The 19,632-nt window shown below is 47.2% G+C and overlaps 1 protein-coding gene across 1 annotated transcript; it reads right to left on the reverse strand.

The window, feature by feature from the left end:
* Positions 1-702: 702 nt before the first annotated feature.
* CCR9 (C-C motif chemokine receptor 9) lies at positions 703-17,768 on the reverse strand. The gene is made up of 3 exons (XM_004283843.4): positions 17,531-17,768; positions 11,571-11,615; positions 703-4,117 (listed from the first exon to the last, which is right to left on the reverse strand). The coding sequence occupies exons 2-3, from the start codon at positions 11,589-11,591 to the stop codon at positions 3,029-3,031; spliced, it is 1,110 nt and encodes a 369-aa protein (XP_004283891.1). The 5' UTR covers positions 11,592-11,615; positions 17,531-17,768; the 3' UTR covers positions 703-3,028.
* Between the last annotated feature and the right edge of the window lie 1,864 nt (positions 17,769-19,632).

A 19,632-nucleotide genomic window follows, 5' to 3' on the forward strand; every position in this document is an offset into this window, starting at 1 on the left:
ATTGTGCGTTAGGGTGCAATGCAGGGTTCGTAGTTCTTGTGGTGTTCCCACATCTCCTTTCTTAAAAATCAGGGGGGAAAGGGCTTCCCTGGTGGCACAGTGGTTGAGAGTCCGCCTGCCTATGCAGGGGACATGGGTTCGTGCCCCGGCCCGGGAAGATCCCACATGCCATGGAGCGGCACTGCTGAGCCCGCGCGTCCAGAGCCTGTGCTCCGCAACAGGAGAGGCCACAACAGTGAGAGGCCCGCGTACCGCAAAAAAAAAAAAAAAAATGGGCAGAAGACCTAAACAGACATTTCTCCAAAGACATACAGATGGCCAAGAAGCCCATGAAAAGCTGCTCAACATCACTAATTATTAGAGAAATGCAAATCAAAACTACAATGAGGCATCACCTCACGCCGGTTAGAAGGGGCGTCATCAGAAAATCTACAAACAATAAGTGCTGGAGAGGGTGTGGAGAAAAGGGAACCCTCTTGCACTGTTGGTGGGAATGTAAATTGATACAGCCACTATGGAGAACAGTATGGAGGTTCCTTAAAAAACTAAAAATAGAATTACCATATGACTCAGCAATCCCACTACTGGGCATATACCCAGAGAGAACCGTAATTCAAAAAGACACATGCACCCCAATGTTCATTGCGGCACTATTTACAATAGCCAGGTCATGGAAGCAACCTAAATGCCCATTGACAGACAAATGGATAAAGAAGGTGTGGTACGTATATACAATGGAATATTACTCAGCCATAAAAAGGAACAAAATTGGGTCATTTGTAGAGACATGGATGGACCTAGAGACTGTCATACAGAGTGAAGTAAGTCAGAAAGAGAAAAACAAATATCGTATATTAACGCGTATATGTGGAATCTAGAAAAATGGTACAGATGAACCAGTTTGCAAGGCAGAAATAGAAACACAGGTGTAGAGAACAAATGTATGGACACCAAGGGGGGAAAGCACAGCGGGAGGTGGTGTGATGAATTGGGAGATTAGGATTGACATGTACACACTAATATGTATAAAATAGATAACAAATAAGAACCTGCTGTATAAAACAAAACAAAAACAAACAAAAAACGGCATGGGATGGAAGAGCCAAACTCAGTTGAGTTCTTCCACTTAACTGCACAGTGTTATTTAGGTTTGGCCCATGCCTATTGCTTATTCTTCTAGGTTCCTCAAAGGTTATCTGGGTCTCCTCCTGGAAAAGGTGACCATATAGACAGCTCCGTCCATAGACTGCCTTGGGGAAGCCATCCTTCCCTTTGACTGTAGGCAGTTCTTGTTGTGCCGGGACCCATGTTGATGTGCCGGTCCCAGGCCAATGCTTATTTGCCACCAACTGCCCACACTCGGGGTGGGTTGGCGCAGCCTTTGTATTACCCTTTGCTCCCCCTGGTTGCTGCCCACCTTCTGCTCACTTTATTTCTCACTAACATGTAGTTTAGAAGTGGGTGGGGAGAAAATGGACACCATGCCAGAGTCTAGAGCTTTTGTGTCCCCTTTGGAAGGGATGGCCTTGGAACTGAAACCACAGCAATTCACAGCCTGCTGGGAAAATGAGATGCTTCCTCGGGAGCAAGTGGCAAAGCTGGTATGGCTTATGGTGCTGCTGTAATTGTCCTTCTTGGAAACTCCACTGGACTAACCTGGAAAAACTTGGAAGATAAGTTTGAACAGAGGAGAAATTAAAAATGTGTCAGCAAAGATGATTTTATGGTATTTTGGAAATGTTATTTCCCTATCCTAGCCTCTTATTCTTCACACTCTAATACGGCTATTTGATCTCTAATTGTACACATTTAAAATATAGAGACAGGGTGAAGAAAGTGAAAAGTAACGGATGTATTTAAACAGTCATTTAAAAAGCACTTTTCTAATAAATGAAAGTTTTAAATGTGATAAATTTGCCGAATAGTTAAAAGAAAGACACAGAGCAAAGGTGAATTGTGTTAACTTTTTTTTCAGCCTAATCTCTAAGTTGAAAGCTTTTTTTTTTAACATGTTAGCATTATACAGTATGAAGAAGAGAAGCATGGAAGCAGATATCCTTGCAGTGGCCTCAGAAACAAAAGGGCAAATAGGACCAACCCATTTTATAGGGAACAGGTAGAGTGGACCATCACACAAGCCACTCAACACAGTGAGCCCATAATGGAGCCGGTTCCCACCAACTGAGGTTCTTAGTCTCCGTGCACGGGCTGAGAGGACCACTTCCATGACACCACTGGACAAGCTGAATCCTTGCTCGGATCAGTGTGGCAGCCAGGTGTGAAATCACAGAACCTCTGGCAGAAATGGGTTGGAAACCAACAGAATCCGGATGACGTGCTGGTATGGTCAGTTACCCAGGGTCAGTTACCCAGGGCCTCACTGACCAGTGCTGCAGATAGCTTCAGAACGGGAACAAGCACCCTCACTGGCCCAAAACAGATCAAGGAGACCAGAAGGGCATTAGATCTGAGGGTGTTTGGAAAGATTCTAGAGCAGGAATCTCTAAGACCTGGCATGGGTATCAGCCCCCCAAACCAGGGTAGAAATTCTCCAAAGATGGGAGTTTTCATGAAGCCTTGTGCATTCGTGGACTGTGGCAGTGGCCAGTGCTCCTCTGTCTCCTTTTGGAAGGGGTGGCGTCAGAACTGAAGGCACAGCGATTCACCGTGCACTGAGAAATCCAAGCCTCCTCCAGAGGTCAGCTGCATTAACGCTCGGGCAAGTGGCAAAGCCGGGGAGGCTTGCAATGCTGCTCCTTAGTCCTCCTTTGAAAACTGCAGGTGTGGCAGCCAGGAGCCAATCAGCAGCCCCCTGGGTTGGCCAGTCAATTTTGAAGACTCTGGCTTGGCAAATCCTGACGAAAGGTGTAATGGTATTCAAATTCATCCCTTTCTGAGTTTTTTATTTCCTTTTTTCACTTCCTTTTCCTTCTCTGCTTTCCCTTTGGCCCTACCAGTAAGGGAAGTCGTAGCTGTATGTATTTCTTGTTACTTCCAAAAGGACCATCCACCTCGGGGAGAAGATCCCTCAGAGGGAGAGAGCTCCCGAGGTTGTCTCCAGCAACATAGATGACAGCTTCAGGCTTCCTTCTCTCCTTGTAAATGAAACCCACTGAGCCTGGCTGATGCAGCCCAAGTTCTTTAGGGTCTTCACAAGATCCCGGCGGAACCTCTCACCCACAAAAACGTAGAGAACAGGGTTGAGGCAACTGTGGAGAAAGGCGATGGTTTGAGTGACCTGGAAGCTGATGTCAATGTTGGTGGAGACAGCACAGCTGGAGATGAACGTGCTGTAGGCATCGATGGTCTGCACCAGCAGAACGCAGTTATGGGGGAACTGAGATAGGATGAAGACAGTGAGCACAGTGACGGTCACCTTCAGGGCCTTGTGCTTGGATGACTTCTTGGCTTGTATCAGGGTGTGAATGATGATGGTATAGCAGCAAGCCATGACCACAAAAGGGAGGAAGAATCCCAGGATGACTTTCAGAGTCAAGACAGCTGACTTCAGTTTGGTACTCTCGTCACTGGGGTAAACCATGGTGCAGATAGCGATCCCATACTCCTTCTTGACTTGGCTGTACAGGAGTTCTGGGATGCAGAGCGCGGCCGCCATCACCCAGACAGTAAAACAGACCATTTTGCTGTACAGAAGCCTTTTCTGCCTCCACATCTGCGCTCTCATGGCCTGAGCAATGGCGATGTACCTGTCAACGCTGATGCACGTGATCAGAAGCACACAACTGTAGAAGTTCATCTTGTACATGCTGTTGACCACTTTGCACATGAAGGTCTGGAATTTCCACTGGTCAGCGGCAGCAATGGCCCAGAAGGGAAGGGTGACGAGAAAGAGAAGGTCAGCGATTGCCAAATTCAAAAGGAACATGTCGGTCATGGTCTTCACCCTCGTGCAGTACCAGTAGACAAGGATGACCAGACTGTTGCCCAAGGCCCCCACGATGAACACGAGCCAGTAAAAGGGTGGAAGGAAGTAGCTTGCGAACTGCCTGACGTGGTTTTTCTTACAGAATAAGTCAGTGATGTTGAAGTTCCCGTAATCTTCCATGGAAGATGTGGTGTCATAGCTATAGTCATCTGGCATGTTAGGGATCAGGCTCTGCAAGAAGACACAGGACGGCACCGGGTCAAGGGCATGCTTTTGGAGGTTCTATCTCATGATGGCAGAGGCATGGAGCCCTTGAACCTTCCATTCCCAAAGTCTGTGATAAGACAAAAGAAATGTATGTGTAGGAAGTAGGAATTCTGAGAGCATCTGCTTGGATTGTAAATGATTTATTTATTCAACAAATGTTTATTGAGCACCTACGACATGGTAGGTACTGGGTACATGCTGGAGAGTCAGACATGGTTCCTGCTCTCATGGAACTTACCTACTCTGGGAGGAGACACTCAAGCAAAGGAACAGTCACAGGCTGCATGACAGATGCTCTGACGGCGTGGGAAAGAGGGTCTGGGACCACTGGTGGGCGGACTTTTATCAAACTAAGTGAATGGTTCTGATTGTCCCTTCTCTCTACCCTCCCAAAAAGGTCCTCAGAGGCTTTTAAACTTTTCTGGGTCCAGGTTCCCCTGAGTCTTCTGAAAGCTGTGGATCCTCTGTTGGAGAAGCACCAAAGAGTCACACATGCACCCACTTACACATGTGCACACACATGAACACACACACATATTCATACACTCTCACATACATGCACATACACAAGAACCAGGACAGACTACGTGATTTCAGGGTCCCTTGTTCAAAATTTGTTAAGAATTTCAAGATAGCAGAGCATTAAATCAAGCAAGTGACACTTCTAAGCATGAAGCGTGCGGCATGGGTGTGTGTAACACACCCATGAAACCAGCCCTCACAAGCACACACACAACACATTTACAAACACATGTGCACACAAACATGCCTACACTAATATACATACTCACATGTACATATATGCACACATTCAGACACGTGTGCACACACCCTCATGATGTGTACACACGTGTGCTCACACACACACACACACCCCTCATTACAGCTTCAATGGGTTCCTGGCTCAGAAGCCTTCCTAGAACCCCTGCTGGGGGAAGAGGAAATAAAGGCGGAGATGGAGCCCTTGAGTCAAGCCTGGGATGGAGGGAACGGAGGAGAGGTTTGCCTGGTGGAGGGGAAACTCGGCCCCGCATCTGACATGTTCCAAGGCCTCCACTTACAAATTCTCACATGCTCTCACTTCCCACCAGCACCCCCCTCCTAGGGCCCCCATTAGGGCCCCCAATCCTGCCAGGGACCACTAGCTCTCGTTCCCTTGCCCCAAGGCACGTGCCTTGCCAAATCTCATCTCTCCCTTCATTTCTGCTCTGGAAATGCAGCAGTTGTTCAGTTCATCTAGAAGCATTTGGACTAGAAGTAACCTCAGATCCCCACTAGGTTTTCATTTTGTTTTAAATATTTAATGCCAATAAATATTTAAGTAAAAATATTTAGTTTATATATTAAACTATTCATGTTGAAATAATAAAACATCTTCTACCAGTCGTCTTTTAGCTGGGAGTTCCCCTTCTACACACATTATCATCTCCATCTATTTCTAATAGTTTCAACCAGCATTTCCCAAACCATGTTTTGGGCGGAACACTAGTAGTTCAATAGTTGAGAATCTCTGCTTACTATATCACCTTCTTTGAAATTCACAATAATCATGAGCATATTAAAGGCTCTGAGAAGTCCTGCAGAGCTTCTTTTATTTTAACTGCATGATAGCATAGTAAAGGCTCTGAGAAGTCCTTCAGAATCTGTTGAATTTTGTTTAATAGTGTTTCCTAATCTTACATGAGCATGGAACCTGTCGTGTGTGTGTGTGTGTGTGTGTGTGTGTGTGTGTGTGTGTGTGTTTACTGAGTGCTTATTAAGATATCAGGACACACTGAGTGGACTGATAAGGTGCAGTAGACGCCAGGAGGCTGTGGTCTCCTGAATTCTGAAGCTCATGCCGAGAGCTGAGGTGATGGGTCCATTCCGTTTGGGCCCCGACTGGCAGGAAGTGCCCGGAGGACGCCCAAGGTAACCTGGACTGCAATTAGGAAAACCTGAATCTGGTCCTGATCCGCCTCTAGTGTGCGACCAAGAGAAAGTCCTATTGCAGAGAGACCCCTGGGGGCCAGATCCAGGAGCTGGGTCTTCAGGAGCCAGCAGCTGGGAACGGCCTGCTTCTGGGAAGAGCTGAGGAAAACTCTCCATTTTGAATGTGCTTCGTCCCCAGGCCTGGTTCACCCATCCTCAACGTACATTTAAAGATTCCCCTCCCAGCTTTGGCTGTTGTCTGCGAGCCCAGATCGTTGGGAGGACAGATCTTACGGATGACTCATATTTCAGTGAAGATGCTAGGACACTTCTGCCAAAGCAGGACATGGGAGCCAGGCACCGTCAGTGGCCCCACTGGGAAGGGCATCCCCTAAGAGGTGGGGTTTGAGTAGACTTTGAGAGGAAACAAAGAACTTTCAGGTGGAAGGAAGAACACGAAGAGCACAGAGACCCACAAAAGTATCACTGGAGATTTAAGAAGTTAGGAGGTTGACATTTTGGAGGAAAGTCAGTAAAACCATGCAGATGAGCAGGTGTCAACTATGAATCCACACAGTGAGTAAGTGTCAAACTGCTTTGTGGAGGGTGTTTTTTTTTACATTTTTGGGGGGTTAAATAGATTTAATAGACTCTCACATGAGCCTGCACCCAAGGCTGTGAGTTACGGAGGCAAACAGCATCCCCATTCACAGATGTGGCACAGAGGGGACCCCTAGCAGTCCCAGTGTCCCAGGAGACCCAGCCTTCTCCATGGCCTGGTAAATGAGCCCGTGACCACCGCTCCCCAAGACTGTGTCCCAGAGTGGGGACACTGTGTCCCGCTTGAAGCACACGGAGCACGTTTTCTTGTTGGGTGAGGGTTGGAGGACCCAGTGCTTCAGCATAGAATTGTATTTAGTTAGGGACTCCCCAGACATATTTTAAGAGTGACTGAATTCACACACAGAAAACCTGGGTTTGTGTGAATTTTATCAAGACTACAAGGTAAGCCTATATCATCCTTACAAGTTCAAAGCATTGGCCATCTTTTTGAGGATGACAAAGGAAGAATTCACGTCCCAGGCTAGGGGGAGCCTGGACAAACTGTCCACCTGCATCGAGACTTGTACTCATAGCTTTGTCCATGCCTGATAGGTAAATACCGAAGGATCCTTTGAAAATCTCCCAGCAAGTGTAAACGTCGATTATTTACCAATTTATTTGATTCCTTACTGTCAGAGCACCCAGTGCACATCAGACCCAGTGCAGAGTACAGGACATGCATGCATTTAATCCTTGACCTTCCAGGTAGGGGCGGGCCCCTCTTCCAGATGAGGGGCACCTGGCTTCTGGGAGGAATTCTGAGGTTGCCAAGCCATTCCTCCCTCCCTCCCTCCCTGCTCTCTGAGTGCTAGAGACACTGCTCTTGCTGGAGAAGCTACCCACAAAGGCTGTTTTCAAAGTCTGGGTCGGAACATCTTGAGAGAAGATCAGTGTAAGGATCTGAAATCCGCACGGTCTTGCGTGCATCCAGGAGCACCTGCTGGAGCCTCCTGGCCTGAGCACTGTGTGGAATGACTTCCCACAAGCTGCTGTGAGTTTACCCCGGGGTCTGCATCGAGGTGGCATCTAGGGAGCTCCCCGTGGAGCCCACCCTCTCCACCGAGAGGGGACCTCCAAGGGCCTGTCCGCATAGCTCTGTGTCCTACTCACCAAGACCTAGCCTAGATATTTATTTGGCATTTAAATATAAAAGAGAAGTGAAGAAAGGCTTTCGAATCTCCTGAAGAACAGGTGAGGGTTTTTTTTTCTTTTCGCTCACACACCATATAAGTTTTGTGACTTAATCAGGATTCCCTTTTTAATTGGGAAACTCAGTCAAACTGGTAGCCCAGTTATAGTAACCAAATAAGACCCTTCAACCATTGCTGTCCAATAGGAGTATAAGGCAACTCTGGGTTACTTTTGCATTTTCTAGTAGTCAAGTGAAAGAGGTAAAGAAGAGACAGGTGGAATTCACCTTAATAATGTATTTTATTGGAACCTAGTATGTCTAAAATATTTTTTCGTTACATAAGCAATGTAAAAGTTACCAAAATCTTTTACATCCTTTTGTTGCGGAGATTATATTTGCATGGAGTGCATTTTACACGCACGGGGCATCGTAGTTGGAGTGGCCCCATTTCATGTGCTCACGGGCCCCACGTGGCTCGTGGCTACCTCACCAGACAGCACAGCTTTAGGCTGAAAACCCAAGTTCTAACTCCTTCCCTTGGTCTTTTCTCCCTATTCTGTCAGTTTCCTCTGACCCTGTTGTAACATATGTCCTTTCTTTTCTGTTCTGTTTTACGCACCCAGTAAGGTGCCTCAAGCCTGTTATGGAACACAAGGCAGGCAGTGGAGACGGAGTGAGACAGGGTGTCGTTATTGCTGGGAAGTGTCCAGGGCCTGCTCTCTGAAGGGGCTGACCATTCTCTTCCACATCAAATTAGAATGTCTAGAAATCTTACCTAAGGTTTCTCTTGCATTTCTTAGCAAACTGTGTTGTTCTCAGACACTCTTAAAAACATGACGTCTTTACCAACTAGACCACTATTCGGAGACTGTGGGCCCCCATGAGCAGAGGTCTGAGCCAGATCTAGAATATTCTTCCAGTGTGAGGAGTGGTGATTTGCTGGGGTGGACAGGGCCCAGACCTGGCCAGGATGGTGTTTGTGTGAAAATGCCACCATCTCATTCCCTGCCTGCCTAAGAAAACGGCATGCTCATCCTAGGCTTGAGAAACAGGTCTCTATTTCTCGTTCCTTGCCGATAAATAGGGTGATTTGTTCACTCATTCGACAGATATTTACTGAGCACAGAGTACGCGCCAGGCAAAGAAGCCACTTCCAAAGGACACCATTCGCCTCCGTGATGGAAATAGAATTGGAGTAAAACGTTAGAAAGGTCAATGGCTCCTGCATCAGGCCTCGCCTGTCAAGCCCGAGGCTGGGATGGGGGTGGGGGCAGGAGGGGAGGTCCATCTGCGTGCAGAGCCCTGACGGCAGCTCCACAGCTCAGAGGTGCCCTAGACAGGGCGGCCTCGTGGGATGGCTCTGTTACTCCCAGGGGGCTACTTAATTGGGGGATTTATATCATTTATTTTGGATGATTTTTAGCATTTTGATCAAGAAAAGAAGCGCATCGTAGTCATAGGTCTAAGTAGACGAGACAATGTGTCACAGCGTGCCCAGTGGCCGGCCCGGAACTCAGCAATGGGCTGCCTTCTCCTCACGTAGGCTTTTGTTTCTGCTCTGGAAAATGTTTTTGGAAGCTCAACAGGGTTTAGAATGATGTTCAGATGTTAGAGATCATCTTAAGAGAGGAGGAGACAGACCCAAGGAATGGAAGGTTCTGCCCCAAACCCTCAGCCACTGGGGGAGGGTCAAGGCCAGAGCCATCCCCCAGCCCCTCAGTCCCAAGCTGGGGCACTTTTAATCCCTGCTGACCCAAAACCCAGCTCTCCACGTGCTGATGTTGTCAAAGTGGCCACACCAAACGTGAGCCACGGCATCTGGGTCCCAGCACCTGAGCTGGGCCTCACGGAGCCCAAGCAGAGTGGCCGTCAGGTGCCCTACCTCCCCACTCCCCAGCCCGGAAAGATTCTGGGCACCAGAGGATGCCCGGGAGCTGCCTGATGCTAGGGGCAAACCTCAGTGCACGGCCGGGCAAGGGGCCTGCGCTGCCCGCTGGTGCCCCCAGCGAGGCTCTGCCCCACAGGCTCTGGCCCCCGAGCCCGGGCAGGTGTGTCCTCCTCCCCTCACGAGAACCTTGGCCCAGAAGCAGCAGCCCAGGCAGTGAACGTCGTGCTGCTCCTGGAGCAGGAGGAAGGTCTCCAGAGCTTTCCGAGGCCTCCCTCGCCGACTCACGTTGTCTCTGGAAACCTTCCCCCAGCCCCAGGCCCCTCATTCCCACCTCTGGGGAGAGGCCAGGGTAGAGGGCAAAAGCTGTGCCCCTCATTGCTCCTTAGTGCCAGGAGGCGGCAAATGGGAGGGGCGGGGCACAGGCAGGGAGGGATGCGTTGGGAGCAGTGGGAGTTGGCAGGCACTGCCCCAAGGTGCTCTGTCCCCGCCTTCGAGGAAGTGAGACTTCCACACAGTGAGGCTTGGACCTCGGCGTGTTGACATTTGCCCACAGGGGGGGACCCAGGGAAGCCGTGACTGTGAGAGCACCCTCCAGGGCTCCTCCTCCTTTTAGCCACGAGACCTGGAACCTTCCGTTCCTTCTCCCAGCTCGTTTCCTCATCTGTAAGCGTGGCTCTGCCTTTACCGTGAGGCTGCAGGAAAGTGGCACCCTGGCTGGTTACTGGCACATGGCCAGTGCTCAGAAAGGTGGCCACAGGGACGTCATGGCTATTTCCCAGGGTCGTAGCTACAGAGGTCCCATCTTGTCCCCATGTAGGTGGTGCTGGACACCTCTTGACCACAAAAGGTCATTACTGGGGTGCATTTTTCTTCCTCTCTGGAGCTGCCTTGCAGTCTGGATATCTTCCAAGATTCCAGAGGATAAAACCGAATGACTGACAGTGTCAGCCCCGTTTCCAGCATCAGGGATGAAGAGCAAATTCTAACTCAGGAGAGAAACTAAGGGTCTAATTCTGGTTAGAAAAATAGAGACTGACCTCGTTACTTCACCAGGTCCAAAATAATTGTCTTGTTGTTGTTGTTGTTACGGGATATGCAATGACGTATGCAATACTTAGTATCATTAGCATATGATAAATAACTTTTTGGACATCAGGGGTGGCAACCACCAATCTCCACAGATGGTGGGAACCTACAGTGTCCTGTGAGGGATGGTTTGTCAGCTCCACTAAGAAGGTTTGATTTCAATACCTACATGTAAAACCCAGATTCTTACTTTGAGAAAAGCAAAATTAAAACCTTTAGGTATTTTTGTGAGCATTTATGAATATAGCAAAAGCATAGGAATTTGATTTGATTCTATAATTAATTACATTTGACTATAAAATCACAAACAATTCTCTGATGACTTTACTCACTCATTTTTGTTGGCCTCTTTTCCTCTTTCAGAGAAATATATATCATTATGTGTTTTTTGTAAAGGCTACATAATGTTATGTAAGAAACAAAGCTAACATGCCCACCGTGGGTCTTTTAAAAACAAACTAAATGGATTCTCTCTTGTCCTCTTTTGTCTGAGTTTCAGAACAGACACATGGGACAAAGACATCCTAAAGATCATATAATCCTCACCTATTAGTAAAATCTAAAATAGCATTTTCCTCTGTCCTCCCACATTCCCCAAAGCTCTTCTAGCGCTTCGCGTTTGCAGAGCCCCCTGTGCTGGGCATCGACCACCTGTCCTGGGCACTGCTCAGCAGAGCTCTTACCCTGGGAAACCACAGAGAAATCCTTCCGCCACAATAGATTCCTTCCCACTCCCTGAAAAGAGGCCCCCAAATAGAGTGCATTTTGAGGAACCCAAGGGGCGTAGCTGTACTCACTGTGACTTCTGTGGGGACCATGGTGGGTCAGATGCAAGCTTGCTTCTAGAAAGAGAGGGTAAAAATCAAAAAGAGGACTGGCTCTTAACTCAGCAGCAACAAGTACCTAAAGATGGAGATTAAGCATTAAATCTGTTTGTTCTCATGGAGGAAAGAAAAGTCCCAAGCAAGAGTTAGAGTCCATGTTATACTGATGTCAAGTCAAATAGATTTCAAGTCAAGTCTAGATTTCAGTATCATCTTGGTTGTTAACGTAGAAATGAAAGAAACCTCTCCTTTGAGAGCCCTGTGTGGCTTTGACATCTTCCCAGCACGTCCTTTTAATCTTAGCCCTTTTCCTCTTGACTCAACTTCTCTATCAGGTGCCACCTACCCCCATTTTTTCCACCAAGGGACTCCAGAAGATGGCAGGACAGCAGTGACTTAAGAATGTGCTGGGCTGACTGCAGCGGAGGGGCCTCTGGGTAACCGGGTGGCAAGGACACAGGAGTGAGGTGGCGTCTGTCAGTATCAGTCCCTCTCCAGGAGAGGCCCCGTGCCCCAGCACCTACCTGTGTGCTCTGTTTACAAATTCAGGGCCGATTTACTCTGTACCCCAACTCCAGCAGGAAAAGGAAGTCCTTTTCTTTGATTTGTTTACCAAAGAAAAGGTATTTGTCTAATGCAAAGGGCCTCCGAGCTGAGATAAATCTCAGGTGTTGTTTTCCTGGGTTTTGAATCTCTGCAAAACCCACCCCTCTGTGACCAAGGGAACAACTGCTTGGCTCCCTTCAAGGCAGGGGTCTGTGCCCATATTTCCAAGAAACATGTTCAGCCCACCCCAAGCTTCTGGAAGGAAACATTCTCCTTCATAAATCCAACCCTAACCTGTTGGGCTTTTTTTTCATAACACGTTGTAACTGTCCCTGCTTTTCTAAAAGTGCAGTTGTTTTAAAAACATAACATGAGGGACAACCACTCTGGAAACCCGTTAAACATACACCCTGTGATCTAACCATCCCACTCCTAAGTATTTACCTAAGAAAAATGCAAGCTTATATCCACACAAAGACTGATACATGAATGTTCATGGCAGCTTTAGTTGTAATAGCCAACTACTGGAAATAGCTCAAGTGTCCTTCAAGCATAGCTAATGGATAAGTCACTGTGGAATAGCCATACAATGGAATTGGAACAGCTACTGATACACACAGCAACGTGGGTAAATAATTATGCTAAGTAAAGAAGCCAGACCCCAAAAAAGTACATACTGTGTGATTCTACTTAGAAAAAATTCTAGAAAATGTGAACTAATCAGTAATGACAGAAAGTAGATCAGTAATTTCATGGTGAGAGAGGGAAGGGGAGGACAGGGCAAGGCAGGAGGGGGATAAGAGCACGCCAGGAAGCCTTTGGGGTGATAAGTATGTTCACTATATTGATTGTGTGATGGTTTCACAGTTATATACATATGTCATAACTTAGGTTCTGCACTTTATATATTTGCAGTGTTTGTAGCTGGACCTCAATAAAGTGGTTAAAGTAGAGAAAGGAAGAACAGCAAGATCTGATGAAAACTCTGTTTTCGTCCCTCCTCAGAGTCATATCTGGCCATTAGCAGGCCAGGAGAAAGGCGGCCAGAACTTCCTCCCTGCAACCTTCCTGCCAGTGGCTTCTCCACAGTGCCTTGGAGTGCCTTGTGCTGTTGTGTGGGAATTGAGGGCTCAGTGTGAACTCATGTATTTTAGGGTTAGATGAGATTAGACAGATGGTGATGATGATAGAGAGATAGATGATAGATAGATAGATTGGTAGATAGGTAGGTAGGTAGATAGATAAATTTGTGTGGACACTGCTATGTATTTGAGCATATTTGCTGGCTCTGTCTGCTGAGAGGAACTAAAAGCCATGACACACAGTAGAATGACCTTCTAGTGCCCAGATCTGGGTTTCTAAATACCTTTCTCCCTGCCAAGAAACCAGGATTCCTTGGAGAAATGTCTGATTCCAGAGTTAGGGCAGGGAAACTATAAGATGAACCTGGGACTGATTTTTGCCACAGAAGCCAAGTGTTCAGAGACCGTGAGGACTTGTCAAAGGACATAGGCGCCAACTTGATGGGGTTCCACTAGCCAAATCTGAGGCAATTGAAGCATCAAATTAAATAATGATAGCAGTCTTTATAGCACATTCAATTAAACGAAGATCCATGAATCCATACTGATGAAAATAAATGAGTAAATACATGAGAAAAGTAATATCCTCTTATGGGGCCAACTAATAAGTACAGAATGAATAACGTTATTGGAAAATCACCAATGGATGATGAAATTAGTGGCTGAATGTTTGATGAGGAATTTACTTCATCTCAAAGCATCTCCCCCCAAATTACATATTGCCCCATTGACTTTATCGTTCTCTGTTTTTTTTTTCTGAATCATGCTCTAAAACAATAAAATCTTTGTAAAAAATTGCCCAGTTAAGTTTGAAAGATCTCAACTCAGCTAATTTAATTTTAATACAGCTTGGGTAATAGGGAGATGGTTTTTGAGACATTTGTTAGAAAACACTTCCTATATTTCTAGTACCTGTGGCTTATGTCATTTCCTTTTAACTTGCGTGAAGAGACTGAATATTAACTAGATAATATCTGAGAAAACAAATGCCCAAAGGAGGAAGCCACATGAAAGAATGGCTTTGGTTATAGTTATAGGTTGAAAACAAGGATTGATGGTAATGATGTTGGTAAGAGTTTGGGGGAAAAGCCTCTACTCGGCAGTGGGGAGTGTAAATCGTTGTGACCTTTTTGGAGGGTTAAGCCATATCTTTCAAAACATACAAAGCACAACAGCTCTGACTCAGCAGTTTATCTGCTGAAAACACGTCCTCCTAGTAGTCACACAAAGAACATAAAGATGCATATACAGGCATATATGTTGCAGCATTTTTTTTTTTTTTGTAGAACCAAAAAACTAGAAACAACCTATGTATCTAGCAATAGTTAATATTCTGATACATCCATTCAGTAAACCACATGTAGTCAAGACATAGAATAAAATAGACCCCACACTGATACAAAGAGGTCAGCAAGATTATTATGGGTAAAAATGCAAGGTGTAGAAGCTTACGATGCATGATCTTTTTAGAAGTATATAAAAGGTTATACACTTCACAGCTGATCAGTACTGAAACGTTCTCTGGAAGGAGCTTGAACAAGGCTGACCAGTGGAAAGTGAGACTTTCATTTTTTCCTTTAGGTTTTGTAAACTATTTAAATATTTTACTTTGTGCACGGCATTCTATTTTAAGGGCTATCATAAAAATAACTTGTCAGCTTTAAAAAAACAAAAAAAGAAGCCCTAGTGCTATTCCATTCTGTACACCTGTTTGCAAAACTTGTCCAAAGGAGGAACTCGTAGCCTCCTCCAGCTGCCTGCAAAGCAGCTCTGGAAGAGCAAATCTAGCAAGTAACTTGCTCAGGCTACTTTTTGCAGCTTTGGAATCCTACACTAGCTTTTTATAAAGGTTTTTCTTCCTTCCATTATAAAAGTGTTTCTGGCTCATAGAAGATTTGGAGAGAGCCCAAGAGTAAAACTAAAAACGAAATATATTCCTCCGTGGACCCACCACCTAAAGACACCGCTGAGAGCCTTTTCATCTATTCCTCTCTTCTCTTTGTCAGAATACTTTTTGTCTATTTTATTCCACAAACTGCAAAGTCTCAGAGCTTGATTTCATTTTCTTCTCGCCCCTGAGAAGGAGAGAAAAACGGGGAAAACCCCACAGGTGACAAAACACACTGAAAGCAAGGTGGGAGAACACGAGCGTTGGACTCAGGGCCGCCCCAAATCTCTCCCCTTGCCGCTCGGTGTGGCCTCATCCAGGGCAGTGCAGCTGCCTAATCTGAAAAGCCTGCTTGTGTTTCGAAGCCCAGTGGAGTGAGGTGGGGGTAGCACACTGGCCGCCATCTGCTTCTTGGTCCATCCTTTGCTGCCTGTGGGACCTCAGCAAGGAGCGACCTCCCCTCCCCCAGCCTTGGTTTCCTCCTCTGTAAAATGCACGTGATAGCCCAGCCTACTCCAAGGGCTTGTTTCGAGGGTCAAGTGCAATGCTGTGCATTAAGGCTCTTAGCGGAATGCAGAGAACTCTGCAACAGTGAGGGAGCAGTCTTCATCCCACAGCTTACTTGACACCAGATACACTTGCTTGGCTTAAACACTGTACAAGACATGATCCATGTCCTCAAGAAGCTCACATTCAAGTACAATGAATACATCATGGCTGCAAATACCAATAATGGGAAATGCTATGAGACGATTTGGGAATTGGGAGAAGGAAGCTGGGTCTCTGGCGCTGGGGAAAATCCAGGAGGGCTTCATTGAGGAGGCAACATTTTTGTTGGCCCTGCAGGCTGGAGAGTGTGGGGACATGCAGTGAGGGGACAGAACATGACTCCAGGGCAGGGAAACACAAAACATATCCACAAAGGCATGAACGCCAGAAAGCAGAAGGTATGTGCAGGGTCCTTAGAGGTAGGGAGTTGTTAAGTCTCCAAGAGTGGAAAGTGCCTATTAAAAAGTTAGCCTGGAGTCCATTAATATCTAACCATTATTTTTCTATTCTCTGCTGTCCTTAAAAGTAACCAACATGAAAATCAGCATGGAGTTGCTCGTAGTAGCCCCAGTGAATTGGATACTGATACTAAAGTGAGTCAGGAAGTCAGGTCCTGACTTTGATCTTTGTCCGACTTTGTGCAGGGAGGTTGGATCACCTCTCGCTTTTTTGTTTTTGTTTGGAAGCTCTGCCTTTTTCACCCTGCGCAAAAGCAGGGACTCTGAGCTGGCTATCTGCTGCCCCAGCCTGGGTCAGGTGCCCACCCCTCAGGCACTGTGCTGGGCTCGGGGCTGTGAGTGGGTTGCATGTGAGGGGGCTTCCGAACAGACGGACAGATATTGGGAAAAAAGAGGCTGTCAAACTCCAGGTGCTGAAATGGCAGGTGAACTTTGGTTGGTTGGGCGAGGGGAGGGAGAAGCAGGCCTCACCCACTGGTGGCTGCCCCACATCCCAGCCCCGCACTCAGCAGCTGCTCCCCCGCAGTGCATCCAAGTAGTACGAGCCAACTAAGAACTAAAGAGGGTGAGCGTGTTGACAGGACAAAACAGTAGTCACTGATGAGTCATTTAAAATAGGGTGGCTTTGCTTTTTTCTGATCATAAAGGAGTATATTCACAATGAACAGCAACCAAAAAAAAAAAAATCCCCCAAAGCAAACATATATAATGAAGAAAATAAAAACCCCCCAAACACCTCTCTCCTAGGATAGCCACTGTTCATTTTCTGAGATGCAGCCTTTCAGACATTTTCTCTGTAACACAATCTCACACACACGCACCCACACACACACACTCTGAAAGGAAATCAGACTGCACAAACTGTTTTCTGTCTTGCTCTCTAGGGAACAGTCTTTCATGGACCACTTTATATGCCAGTTCAGTGTGAGGCCGTATCACCAGATTGGGTGGCTGCCAAGTGTTCCACTCTCCGGATTCTCTACAGTTCATTTAACCAGTCACCTCTCGGTGCAAAGTTCGCTTGTTTCCAGTTTTTCACTGCTACAGAGAATGCAGTGAAATGCATGCTCTCCCTGGGACAGTCTCTCAGACCCAGGGACCTCATCGGGACTTCCCTTTCCCAGCCCCTGGCCACCTTCTTGCCATCTGTGCCCCCCTCCTGCTTCTCCCTCCAAATCACAGAACAGACTGCCTTGAACCCAGGCTTCACACATGTGGGTGGGAGGCTGTCCTGGAAGCCTGGCCAGGGCGCCACTGGATTCACCTCTGCCTCCCTGGCAGCTTCTAGCCAAGTGCCTGGTTCTCAAGGCCACTGAGCAAACGAGTGGGTTTTAGAAGCCATCGTGGCAGCACACAACGGAGGACACGGGTGACACTGGGACGGGGAAGAGGAGGAAGGGCGATACTCACGGTGGAGGGCAGCGTGTGAGGCTCCTGGAGGAGGCCACCCCGCCAGCTCTGGGTCTGGGGAGGGGGCTGGCCTGCCGTCTGCCTGGGATGAGGGGCAAGCCTTCTGTGAGCTCTGAGCAGGCAGCTACCCGACGAAAACACCAGAAAGGAAGCCAGGCCACCCCTGCCTGTGCTGTCACTGGTGGGGTGGCCAGGAGGGTGGGGAGAGGGGAGTCACCAGCTGCAGCTTCCAGCGCTCAGCTGAGTCGGTGATCTGCAACCAGAAATGAAAAGCAGAGAAATGCTGGGTTAAGGAAAACAGTCTTCTCTGAAGACGCACATACAGATTGATCATCTGAGAACAGTTTCTTTTCCTAGACAGCATGGCTACTTTCAGCAAATGGGGAAATGGAGAGTCATCCAGAGAGGTCAGCCTTTTCTGGCAGGCTGAAGTGTGTACCTTTATAAGATCTCTTTGGGTGGCGTTGTCTGAACAGGCCTGTATGGGGTTATCACCAGCACTGTGCATCCCAATGTAACCCTTTTGGCCTTAGATATACCTAAACCCCTACAGCTGTGCTGTCTAATGCCGTAGCTGTTGGTCACATGTGCCTATTTAATTTAAATTGTTTAAAGTGTGACTGGTTCCTTAGTCACACTAGCCACATTTCAGGTGCTCGACAGCCATGTGTAGCCGTGGCTACTGTAGTGGACAGCACAGAGGCAGAGCAGGCCCATCCCCTCTGAGAGTTCATCGAATGGAGCCCCTTTATTAGAAGGTCATGCATGTGACACATATGTGGGAATACAGGGAGTGTTGGAGAGCCAGAAACACCTTAAAACTGGGGTCAGATACAGTCAGATTTTATTTTGATGTGACCACTGTCCATCAGATGGATTAACGTCAAGGATGCATTTCATCTTATTAATCATGGGTGTTTAGGTGAAATTTCGAAAACGCCTAAACAAATGCATGTTATATTTTTAACAGAGTCACAGAGGAAGTCTTCACCAGCCATGGCTATGGTGGGGCCTTCGATCATGACACAGTTGCACCCCCTCTGGGTCCCAGGGCCAGGTGCTGTGCCTGGCATTTGAGGGGCGTTTAGGGAATAATTGTGGAAGAGAAGCTGCAGTCCACAACCTCTGACGTCCATAACAGAAAAAAGACCCAAGTTGATTCCTTGTCGTCATTATGGCAAAGACCTCTTTTAGATTTGTTCTGGGGAAAAATCACAACTACACTGCAGTGGAGACTCATCTCATCTTTTCAGTACCCTTACCATCCTGTGGCCTCGGTGGTGCTCTCCTAGGCACATGGCCCGTCAATCACTGTTAATTCCTACAGAACAAAGCAATGCACAAGATGCAGCTTGATTTATTATCTTATTATCTAAATGGAAAGGCCAACGAATAGCCCATATGAAAGGTACAGAGCAGTGAGCAGTAAGAATGAAAGCAGTGGTTGATTCAGCAGCCTTGAGGGAGCTGTGAATTCCCTTACTTCGTCCACATTCATTGAACATCGTGTCTAAAACGGCACATGACTGAGAATCAGCCAGATGCTCTCGCCTCTCACTTCTCCCTGTGAATTGGCAAATAATGACAGAGAAGGAAGGGGCAGTAGACGGATGAAAATGCTCCCTTAACTGATTTCTGGGTGTCTTGGCAGAGAGAGTAGTGAAGCTGCTTCTCCCTTATGTTTGATTGGGACCTGGGAAAGCTTCCAGTAGGCTGACACACACACTACAGGTGCAAGAGCCCTGGGTGAGGAAGATGCTGTACTTTCTACCTCCTCTTGACTCAAGCTGCTTCTTCACCAGGTACGGGCATCCCAAGTAGACACTGCTTGCCCACCAGATGGCTGGTGAGTCTGGTGGGAAGAAGGGAATTGGGGGAGGTGGTCAGGGAAGAAGAGAAGGGGTAAATATGCTATTGTGGGAAGATGCCCTCTTCTGTGTGGCCCCTCCCCTGCCCCCATGGTCCAGGTGTTCTGGAACTTGGTCCAGAAGTTCTGGATGAGCTGCTTTAGAACTCCCAGGTCCCCTCCCCTGGGCTGCAAAGGAGGCATGAAGCTGGAAGATGCAAGGAGGTAGTAGAGAGAATTTCTGATTTCTCTAAGG

Source organism: Orcinus orca, chromosome 10 (assembly GCF_937001465.1).
Source record: "Orcinus orca chromosome 10, mOrcOrc1.1, whole genome shotgun sequence".
Classification (NCBI taxonomy): Eukaryota; Metazoa; Chordata; class Mammalia; order Artiodactyla; family Delphinidae; genus Orcinus; species Orcinus orca.